Genomic DNA, 12,251 nt, shown 5'->3' with positions numbered 1-12,251 from the left:
TTGTGCCGGAACAGTTTAGCCCACCTAATAGGGACATTTGTCCCAGACTGACAGCCACACTTACAGACTTGTATTAACCTATAAGGAAGGTTATCCTTGCTAAGGCACATGGTACAGTCTGGTTCTACTTCCAATAAGTGCTGTCTGTTTTTGTCTTGCGTGTCTTACATTTCTTCTTATCCCAGCTTAGAAGAACACTTGAAAGATTTCAGAAAACATCATCTCCTAGCCATTGAAAGAAAGAAGTATTCTGTTTTTATTGCCTCTTGTCAGATTGTCCCCATAGAGACATGAGAAGCAGACACATTTCTCTGCTACACGCATTCAGTTGTTTGCTAGAGGAATGTTTTTTTGTTGTATTCAGTTTTCTTTTTTATTTGCTTCCCCTTAAAACTTAGGTACTAGATCAAACCAAGGGCTGTAACATTCCCCTATGCAAAAGTAAGAAAAAGCATATCACTTCTTGCATCATGCTGTTTTCTCCAGACTTTTTTTTTTATGTTGCAGTGCTCACATTTCGTAAAACTGAACAAGGAGAAAGAAGAAAAAAGAAAAAACAGGGGCACCTATTTACTTTAGTATCCCTATTACACTCTAAAGTAACTGAGAAGGCTTTACTTTATAGCATGCCGATTATGGCATGTACTATAAAAATACTACTGCTAAGAACAAAATTTTGTTCTACTTACAGTTAACTCTTTGTCCTTCCTCTTCCCCTGTCCAGAATTGTTCCAAACATTAATGACACAAAGTAGGGCATATGCTTTGGAGTCCCCTACAAGTTTAACAGAGTCAAAGAAGACCAGTATTTCCAGGTTTTCTTTTTCTGTTGCGTTTCATGATTAATGCTTTGTAATCCTGGATTTGTCAATTTCCAAGTTGCTGATTTTCTACCTGTTCTACATTTTTCCAAAACAATTCTCTGCTTGATTTCCAATGTACTCCTGATTCTTCTAGTCAACGCTTGTGCTTTTTTGTCTGCCTGTCGAGCATTTTCTTTTGAAACATTGGAAAAGGTTTCGCTGGCACAGTCTCTCTCTCTCAGCTTTCTTACTAGAACAAGAAGTAGAATCTCCTGTTTGATAGCTCACTTTTTGTTGGAGAAACTTTTCTTCCTTAGCATGTTCTGCGTCAAAAATGATTTTGATCCTCCAGGAAAGAATATTCTGAAAATAGCTGGATACAGCAGTTTGAATTTCATGCCTGCTTCTCGACATTCATTTATTACTAGATTGAATTTACTCCTATTCTGCCTGGTGTACAGCGAGCAATTTTTTTCCACAAATGCTCTATTGTCTCCCACTTTTAGTACTTGGCCCTTCTGCCACAGTTTTGTTAGAATCCATTCTTTTTGCTGGAAAAATTGCATTTTACTGTTAAAGGTCTAAGTTGCTTTCTTGTGGCCAGATTAGAGCCTACACACCATGTGTCTTTTCAATTAACAAACTGGTTTAAACTTTATTAGAACAAACAATGTTGTATGTTCTAATAAAGTTTAAACCAGTTTGTTAATTAATCACTTAATTAGTGATAGTATAAAAAGATGGTCAAGAGAGCTAATTATTTATCTGAGGAAGTGCATGCTTTGTAAACGAAAACGCAGTGTTTCCGAAAAGCATTTATGAGGGATTGCTCTGGAGACTGTATTAGCTGGATTGCTGTTGTCGAGTGGTTGGAGTTGTGAATGAGACCATTAACTTGCCTACTCCCCCCAGAATAAAAGGGAGAGGATCCTACATTCCTTGTATGTGTATCAATAGACTTGTTTTTTTTTCCAAATAAAATCTAGCGGTCAGAAATTCAGATGTGCTTTTTGTCTCTGCTTCTTCAGGGGCTTTCTCCAAGGATCTGGATTCCTGATCTGTTCTTGAAGCAGTTACTTCGTCTTCCATTCACACTTAATGTCACAAGAATGATGTTTCTCTAGGACTAGAGCAGGGTTTGCTAGGTCAGTTTTACAAGGTCTTTTGGATCATAACCCTGTTTAGGTTTCCTTCTCACTTTGGTCTTTCCCATCAGTTAAACAAACTGCAGCAGTGATCATGGAAGGACATAGTGCAATTTTGTAAGAACGTAATGTAACAGTGGAAGTTTGGCTTATCAGTGTTTCAGCATTACATTTTCTCCCTCCTTCCCCTTTCATTTCTCCTTCCTTTGTGTAGGCTATGGTGGGGTCTTTGTTTTTTCCATTTTTTTTTTACTTGTACATGTGTATAGTTCCCTGTACTTGTGCTTCAACTCCTTGTCTAGGATAAAACAAAAATTCCTGAGGTCTTTTGTGTCTGTACATCCTTTGTGTACCTCTGTTTTTGTTGGGCTGAGATCATTCATCTGATCATACAGTACAGGCATTACTAGCCTGGCCAGATGTATGATTTTCCCTGGGAGAATATTCATCAGTTAATATTACTGTAGCAGTGATCTGTTGGACATGTACTGTTAAGGTAAGTTCTTATAAGATCATAGGAAGTTACTCTATTGGCCTCCAGGCCCTTACAAGCCTAGCCAAGAATTTAGCTCATGTTCCAACAGGTCAGCACCTGATGCCTCTGTCCAGCAGGGACACAGGTGGAATCCCAGGGGTGTATTTTCTTCTCCCCATTCAGTTATCCAGGTTGTTCTTAAAAAGGGTTAATGAGGTACTTTGCTCGACGTGGAAAGGGAGTTTATTCCACAGAAGGGGGAGTATCTGGGAAACAAATCTGTCCCACCAACAATTCCTGATGTCACAGAACAGGTTGAAGTCATGCATGCAGGTTACTAGAGTGGAGCTTGATATGTGGATATGCAGCAGTCCCCTCAAGGTGGGGTCTGAGATTGCTTTGTATGCAAGACAGAGGTCACCTGTGATGAGTCTGTATGAGACTGAGTAGAGGGACAGAGCTTTTGGTCTTGTGCAGGGTAGATGTTTGATGCCCTGGATCCTCCTGGTGAGGAACCTCTGTTGTCTCTCCAGCTGCTGCATGTGCTTTGTGAGGTATATGCCGAAAGGGGCCTTGTATTCAATAATGGGTCTTATAAGGGGGAGAATACAGGGATGTTAATTACGTCCTTGTCCATGGATGAGATACCTTTACTAATGAGGTGGGCCATGTAGAAAGCTTTCAGTACAACAGAGGTAATATGGCGGTCAAAAGCCAGTTTGCTGTCAACCTGGGTGCCCAAGTCCCTCATGACTGACTGCATGCTTAGGACCTTGTTATTAATGTGATAATTTGTGGAAATGTCACCCTTCCCAGAGGGGATGATGCATTTTTTGGCATGCCGTGTGAGGTCATGTTTCTGGCACCAGTCATTTGTTTGGGTGAGACTCTCTTAGGGAATTGATGACCACACCTAGCTTGCAGTCATCTGTAATCTTAGTCAGCCATAGCCCACTGGTTTGGCCTGCACCATAGAAAAGTATATCCCAAACAGCAGAGGCCCCAAGACAAATCCCAAGGGTACACCAGTCGTTACGGGTCTACTGCTTGAGGTGGCTTTCCCTATTTTGAATAGATGGGTTCTATCAGTGACCAGTTTGCTACCCATCTGGTAACATGCAGATTGATGACTAGTTGAGACAGTTTATCTATTATACCCAAGTGGGGAATAGAATCTAAGGCTTTGGCCAGGTCAAGGTAGCCGGTGTGCACAGTCTTCCCCTCGTCCATGGCTTTGGTGACAGTCTCAAAGAAGTCGACCAAACTTAACAGGTATGACATTCCCTTAATGAAACCAAACTGTGTGAGACTGAGTGTTTGGAGGCTGCCAATGTCCTTATTTAATGAGGTCCATGATAATTTGTTCCATGGCTTTGCAGAACAGGTTAGTTAAGCTAATGGGTCTATAATTTCCTGGATTGGTGGATGCTTCACCTTTGTGCAAAGGGATGACAGTGGCTGTCCTCCACTTGGCTGGGACAAAGCTGGTATTCAGGTTTTGGTTGAATAGGGTGCCTAATGGTGCTGCAAGTTCCTGCTCGAGTTCTTGTAGGATGTGGCCTGGGATGTTCTCTGGTCTCATGGAGGCTGTATTTTTTGCCTTTAAGAGGGCAGTGATGATTTGCTTCCTAGAGATAAGGGGAGGGGGCAGGCGCTGGGGATGTCGAGATTTTACTGATAGGGGATGGTGTGGTGAAGTTTTCACTGAACCTGTCTGCTAGCAGGTTGGCTATATCTACGGCATTTGTGTATGTGGTGTCCTTGACCACCAGTTTTGAGCAGATCTGAGTGCTTCCTTTGAGACTACAGACATATGTGAAGAAGGCCTTATGATTGTCCCTCTTAGAGGTGGCTAATTTGGACTCGAAGTTTGCTTTGATGGATTTCATTAGTGCTCTTATTTGCTTGTTCAGGCTGAGGAGACATTGTTTCCAACTGGGCACCTGCTCCTTCTTGGTCTTGGACAGCAATTTTTTTTTTCCTTTTATTATAGAGTTTATTTATTGCAGATGTCCACCAGACAGGCTTGCTCTTGCTTGAGGAGGATGATTTTGTCCTGTCAGGTATTCCTGAGTCCATGCAGCTATGTACATTTTTACATAGTACTTTGGTGTATGTTTGGACATACGTGCCAGTTCCTATGAAGGGAGAGGGGGCTGTAAAACTGTTTATACCTTTCTTCAGGAGGTTGTAATCAGCTTTGCAGAAGTTTTTTTGTTTGACCCTAACTGGGGGCTGGGGGTTGGGGGAGTTGGAGACTTCAAAAGTGACTGCTTTATGGTTGGAACTTACCAGGGAGGATGACACTAAGTTCCAGGGAGGATGACACTGTAGGGAAGCTGCAGTGGTTACTCATGTTGGTTTATACCAACTCCCAAGATATTATCACGTCTTGTGGGGGTGTCATCCAACTGGTCCAAGGCATTTGCATTGACGAAATCAAGAAATTTCTGGGCATTTGTATTTTGGCATGTGTAGTTCTTCCAATCTGTAGTTGGATAGTTGGTTGCTCAGGATCAGGGTAAGGGGTTGAATCCTGATGGATTCGAAGAGGTCCAGATAGCTGGAGTGGGCATCTTGAGTCAAAGTTGGGGGCCTGTAGATAGCTATGATTTGAATAGGTGTCTTGTCAATGGTTAACTGCACCTGGAGTGTCTCCTGTGCATCATACTGTTTGGCCAGCATGGAGGTGGTATATGTCTTTAATATGTATTGCAGCACCTCTTCCTTTTGCTTTGCTGCCCACAGTTTGGGGTCTGAATGTATGATAGGATGAGTAATCTGGTATGGCTGGGGTGCTGTCCACAGCTTTGAACCAGGTTTGTGTGACTGCACAAATGTCAGAATCTTCCAGGTTTAAGAATGCTTGCAATGAATGCAGTTTCGTGTTTAGACTCCTAGCATTTAGCAGCATGACCTTTAAATTTACATTTTGATGAAGTTTTCATGTTTGTAATTTTGACCTCATGGCATTGCCTAAAAAAGCCACTATGGGGAGGCAAGAGCCTTTGCCAGGAGCCTGAAGTCCAAGGGCGACAGATTCAGGCCATCTCTGGCAAAGCATCGTGGTCTGTCAATCATGTCTTTCAAAGCTGTCAGGTACCGGATCCCCTTGGAATGACACCAGAAGCTAAGCCAATTGTTAGTCAGTCTTTTTCTGTTTGTGTTGAGGCATCATTCTTGGTGATGGTAGAATGCTGCTTAAGGCTAGGAACATACCTGCCTGGTAAGTATGTTCAGAGAGCTTGATGATGTCTTTCTTCATATAGTCCAGGGAGGTACATTTCAAGTCATTCACATCAACATGGACTATGACAGAGGTATAACAGGACCTTGAATGGATGGGTGATATGGCCGAATCTGGCACCTGACAAACAACTAACTGTGACTTTCTCTTTATCCAGCCTGGTGAGAGGCACATCTGTTTGTGTCACAATGGAGTCTCCTATGAGTAATAGGACTAATGTGACTATATGCCTTGTACAACTTTATTTTCTCTAACAAATGTTGAATGACTGCTTTTTGCATGCAGGCATGTATTGGTGAACACTGGTTCTCTTTTGACTGAAATTCCCCAGTTTTTTAACACTCAACATAATACCTAGAAAATACTTTTCTTGGACTAGTGGACAGTGAAAGACAAGTAATTTGTGGAATTATTCAGATGTACTACAATTTTATTTAAAGTCTCTCTACTGCCCTGCCAAACAAAAAAACAAGTCATCATCATAATGTAAATGCACTTTGATGCATTTCCAAACGTTAGTATTGCAGATTGCTTTTATTTTCCAGGGATTTAGAAGTAAGCTGTTGAAAGTGGGAGCCATCCAGGTACCATTTCTATGCCACTTATCTAATGGATGTATTTGTTACTAAACTTGAAGTAATTGTCCTGTAGTAATGTATCCAATAATTCACAAATGACATCTGATTTAATCACACCTACACTACGTAGTTATTTTCTAATCAATTACAGATCCTCATCTTGAGGAGTCCCTGTGTATAAATCTTGATTGATAAAAGTGACAAATGTTTTTATCAAACATAGTCCACTTGAGACGCTCTAGTAAGTGCCATGAATCTCTGAAATAGGATTAACTCATTTCTTGTTATGGGCTCTGTTTTTGACTCTCTGGGAGGCGCTGTGGATCTCAAGGGTGGACTAGATATAGATTTGTAGATTTTTGGAATACCAGCAAATAGGTTTGGTACAACAGAAGAGTTAAAATCGCATGCCACGTGGCCATTAACTTCCCGTATATAGCATGTGTCATTCCTACTTCACAGTTCTTTTCTTCAGTGGGTATTGAAAATAGTGCTGATTAGGTGAAATGTTGTTGCATATGTTAATATAACCACATGCCTGTATTTTTTTAGCTGCAGAACTGCAGCGCAGACCGTGAAGTATGTAGTTCAGCAGGATTAAACACACTCTTCTTCAGTGTGTTACAAAAGATGATTTGTAGTAGATTTGCTACATTTGGTCATAGCATGATAAAACTGCAAAGCTGTAGCAGTTTCAATACACTGCTCGAGTAGTGATGTATACCAAGAGGTGTATTTGTTGATTTACTGAAATGCATAAGCTTTAACCCTTAAGCGATTTTTTTTTTGGCATTTCAAACATGGCACAAAGAAAAAAATAAAATCAGAAAATCAAAAGAAAAAATATCACAGAAGGAAACTATTTTCTTCTGCAGTCCAGTCACACAACCCCCCCCCCCCCACCATACAGTCAGACATTTGTTTGAATAGTAGCAGTATTGCAACATTTCTTTTAAGGTAAGGTGCAGGGTCAGGCATAGGGTTTGCATGCCTAACACTACTACTACACAAGACAGCTTGGTTGCATGCATGCATACACACTACACTACATCTGTCCCCGTACTTGACCCTTACTGTAACCCTAACCCTTCTACACTCGCACAAACACTTCCACAGCTTAATGCAGAAACCTTCAGAATATCTAAAAGTTTTGGCATTAGTTTTCCAAACCTACTCTTAACCTTCCCACATGCTTTCAATGTCCAGATCAGGTAAAATCTTCAAAATTTGATGAGTGGAACACTTGACTGCATAATATTAATTCTCTCCATCAGTGAGTAGCCAAGTCGATGATGAATGACACTCACCAAGACATATGTATGTCATTGAACAACCAAATTTTTCTAACTGGGTACTTTTCCGTTATTGGGGCAACAGGTAGAATGAGCTGTAGTAATGTCACATTGCACTGTTGCCACTGAAGTTACCTATAAAGAAATCAGTTACAGTGTATATTCTGCAAAGTAATTCAATAAATAGTGCAACAAAATATATTTATTCAGATTTCACTTGCTAGAGCTTGTTCCAATGTTGATGCTTGTATTATCTGATTTGTTACATTCCGCGTATGCGGAGAGCTTGATAATCATTAATTTTAACTTCTATTCATATTTCTCTTGTTTGAAAACTTGCTGTATATGTTGTATTAATTTTTGTGTTTTTTTTTTTTGTAGTAGATTTGTTGTATAGTAAAAATTCATGTATTGCTATAGATCGTAAATCGGCACTTAAGTGGTTTATTTTTGTTATTAAATGGATAGGTAGGGCAGACATAGTGAAAATAGATTTAAAATAGAAAAAAAAATTAGCCTAGTGAGTATGCTGTGAATAATATTAGTTTGCACTTTTTAAAGAAACTGTTTAGTGTTAGTAGTACTTTTCAACAATAACTAAGTACGGGGGCAAATGTGAAGCAGTAAATATAAATACATTGTTTGTCAGGTTTATTTTCCTGGAGCTGATTTTTAAAAAGTAATTACTTGCATTGTAAAGTTATTCTGTTAGGTAGGTTACTAGTCACTTAACACTCTCATCACAGGGGGAAAAAAGGCAACCACAAAAAGCTGGACAAAATGCATGTTCCTAGGGGTATGTATTACTGGCTAAGCATGTCAGACGGTGTTTTTCCATACCAAGGCAGCATTTTTTACCTAACACTGGATTGCAAGGGAACTTTCGTGTTGAAAGTGTTGGCTCAATAATGTAAAATAACAAAAAGCAAAGAAAATAATAAATTGCAAAAAAACAAATAACGTTACTTTTTTTATGTTAAATGCATATAATATGTATACATATAACACATTAATTGTATACAATGAACTGTGTTTGTGTTGAGCGTATAACTTTAAATTTCCTTACTGCAGTCAAGTCAAAATATGATTGGCTATCGCTCATCGCACATCCGAGACAAGCCTCTGACACTCCCTTCCCCATTCATTTAGGTAACTTCATATAACTTAACATATTTAAAGCAACTGAAACAGATGAAAATGTAAAATACTTATTGTAATTTTATTTATTATTGAATGACAGTAGACAGAAATAAGAAATATGTATAACATTTACTTTAAAATAGTGTGTGCAAAATTGTAATTAAATTTATAAAAAAAAAATTTGGTAATTATTCTGAAGCCATGAAAGTAGAAATGTCTGTCAAGATTGTTGTAAAAAGCAAATTCTTGAGGTTACTACGTCTCCACATAAACTCAGATAAGTATGAGTCAAGGTGATGTCTGGCACTACCACGATGTCTTTTATTGCGCCACTTAGCACTTCCCCATAACCGCTCCACATGCTGAGTATGGCATCCACTGTCTGGATCTATAAAATTATACGTATGATTGACAGTGTTTGCATCCTGCATCCCTCAGTTCATCCGATTCGTAAGCTTTCCAGCTATCAGAATAGATAGTACTGCCTTCCTTTACATTATTTTGGATTACACTTAATAAGGTTTGGGCAGACCGGTCAGGAACAACTACAAGAAAACCTTGCTTAGGCTCTCGACATAATCCTCCAAAAACCCAATTGTGGTAAAACATGACCAACATTTGATTTTCTTCTAGTGAACAGACTTTCATCAACCTCCACAATTTTATTTACACCACCGATCTTAATTGAAGGCTTGAAAAGTAATGAAGTAGCACATACTTCTCTCATATAGTTATCCAAGTCCACATTGGTGTTGTGATTCATCTGTAACTGAAGTTCACAAAACTCAATAGATGTTAATTTGTGGCACCAGAAATATGTAGACCTCACTGCAGTAAGGAATGGTATACGAGACCCCTCAAACCAGTTCTGTGATCTTAAACCCTTTTTTTCCAGGCATCCACGTTGTGTACATCTCCATTTAGATGCTTCCTTTTTACTGAAAAAAGTTTCATATTATGATGATTAAAACAAAATCTTTCTTTATGTAAAATTCCCCTCTGTCTTGAAAAAATTAAATAGCAGACTCTTCATCCATGGGCAACTGCCATATTGTGAAATCCATCTTAAGCGGGAAATAACTCCTTTACTTTTGACAGGATTTACAAGATTTTCAGTAGCTTTGACAGAAACATCTATCTGTACATTCTAAGCACGTGTTAACTATTACAATATTATAAAAACTGGCACCTACATCTATTGTGTGATTATCTGTACAGAATTGGGTTCCAAAAATTGTATGCCATATAGTTTGTAAGGGATGCTATAGGACAAAATGAAATTACACTGATAATAGTAATTTTGATTATTTATTGAAATGCATCTTAAAGTGAAATGTGTTTTACATCTTTTTAAAATCCACATTTTCAAATGCCATTTTCAACAACCGCTATCTACATAGTGTAAATTTTCTCTGCAAAAGAACATTCAACAGTGGATACCCTGGGAGAAATATGTGTTTTACATGTTTTTATAGCAACCTTTTAAAAATACATTTTCATTACATGCTATATACATAGGGAAAATTACATCCGCAAACAGAACATTCAGCAGTGGATAGTCAGGGAACATGTTTAAAGTATGACACACATAATGAAATAGGTAACTTCTTTCTCTAATGAAATAAACACTTAACATCATAATACAGTAAATTCACTGCAGGTTAACCATTACATTACCTAATCCATATACTAGCGAACTACATATTTACAAATACCGCACGTAATGTAATTCTCACTGCACCGGGGGGAAAAAAAAAACAGAACAAGACAGAGACAGGATTTGTAATTCTGAGAATCCGTTCCTATCATGAAGATATTACCAAGACCAGATTTATTGATCATTGTTACTGACATTATGTTTTTGGCTAGAAAACTACATTTAAAGATTTTATGATGGGATGTCAGTTATGAAATTACTAATAACGTGTATACAGCATTTCCAGTACTGAGAATTATTTCATATCACACTTTCCGAATAGCATAAAATGTTACTTGTTACTTATATATTTAAAGAATGTATGATGGGGGATGCCTGTTAGGACATTGGTAACAGCGTGTAGTCATTGTTATTAACTATTAAAACTGCATTTTCAGTGTTGCCCCGATAACGGAAAAGAACCGCTAACTGTACATGATAGAGCGATGTTACAGTGATACAGATGTAATATTTCTGTTTACCTTTCTTCCTGCTGACATGGCACATCTTTGCCTTGACTGTGGGATGGAATTTTTTTTTTTTTTTTTTTTTTTTTTTTTTTTTTTACCTTCTCCTTCACATTTTCTTTCTCAAGATGTGCTTGTTGCTCGATCTCTAGTTCCTGGTTAACATGGACCTGGAGTGCATAAGGACAGAACCATCTCCCCAGATATCACTCTTGCCTGCATTCCTCCTGTTTTTTATTGTGGCTGTTGCAGGGACAATAATTATATCTTGCTTTTCCAGGAGAAACTGTGTGAGCTGTTGGCAACTTGTTAGTTCCGCCATCATCTGTACTGCTAATTTAACCTGAGCTGTTGGCAGCTTTGGCAAATACCCTGCTCCTGTGACATTGAGCTGATTTTAGAAGTCTCTTGAGTTGTCACTGAGCATCTTCTTTTGTTGGCCCCACTTCTTAACACATGTGCTTTTGTTTCTGCAACAGAGATTTTTGTTTGTTTATTGCTTAGTAAGCAGATAAACAGATGGCATAGATAACTATTTACAGAGTTAACTCGAGCGATATGAAAGTTTTGTGGGTCTTGCACAGAGTCTTATGGCATGTCAGCAAAGACTGGTGATCCCTGTGATTGGGGGACAGTGGATGTATCAAGACCACCATCCAGCTGTTACTTTAACATCAGTCCTAGAGTAGAATAAATTGTCCAAACAGTATGATTGTGGACTTCATCAAATCCAGAAACTCCATTAAGTAACTTAATTTACAGGGTCTTTTTTGGCCCTGGATCTCAAAACAAGTACATTTAAATTCTTTTTTTTTTTCTAGTGATGAATGGATACCCTTAAAAGGAGATGAGTATTGTCAAATGTGTGCTGTTCTGTAGTAGTAAATGGTACAAGTTGCAACCCAGACTATTATTTTTGTCTTTTGGAAAATTATTTATCTGCAAACTGCAGCTTACAGCATAAGAAAGGTAAAACTAGTTTGTTGCTTAATTTTATGTGGAATGTTGGTGATTTGTAATATTTCTACATTCATTTTACTAGCTTTGTTCTTTTTTTTGTAATCCTGCTGTAGTCTTTGAAACTTAGATCCTGTGTTTGCTCTGAAACAACAGCATTTAAAAAGATCATAACTTGATCAGTATTCCACTGTTTGTGTAGTGTGTGTGTGTAGTTTTGGCCCTCAGATTTTAATTAGTTTTCTTTGTTTTCAACAGTGCTTGTACCAGCCTTTGGTAACTGTTGGCCCAGGAACAGAACCTGGTCATCCATCTACCAGAAGTGCAGTCATAGATGCTCAGCATCCACTAACATTGCAGGTCAATGAAACAGATGGCAAATATCTTTGCAGGTTTGTATTTAAACTGCAATTTGTTTGTTTTTAGGTACTGAATGAGTCTGAACAGTTCT

At 38.5% G+C, this 12,251-nt stretch overlaps 1 protein-coding gene across 1 annotated transcript in view; it reads left to right on the top strand.

The window, feature by feature from the left end:
- HGSNAT (heparan-alpha-glucosaminide N-acetyltransferase) overlaps nt 1-12,251 on the top strand; it is a gene marked incomplete in the record, with an annotated part of 974,112 nt that overhangs the window by 211,633 nt on the left and 750,228 nt on the right. The window contains 1 exon segment of the mRNA XM_044059525.1: nt 12,059-12,192. Within this exon segment, the coding sequence (XP_043915460.1) occupies nt 12,059-12,192 (134 nt within the window).

The sequence above is a fragment of the Protopterus annectens genome, chromosome 17.part0 (genome assembly GCF_019279795.1).
Source record: "Protopterus annectens isolate FY-2018-M chromosome 17.part0, PAN1.0, whole genome shotgun sequence".
Lineage (NCBI taxonomy): Eukaryota > Metazoa > Chordata > Ceratodontiformes > Protopteridae > Protopterus > Protopterus annectens.
Note: the sequence above shows the minus strand (reverse complement) of the source record. Positions and strands in the feature narration are given on the sequence as shown.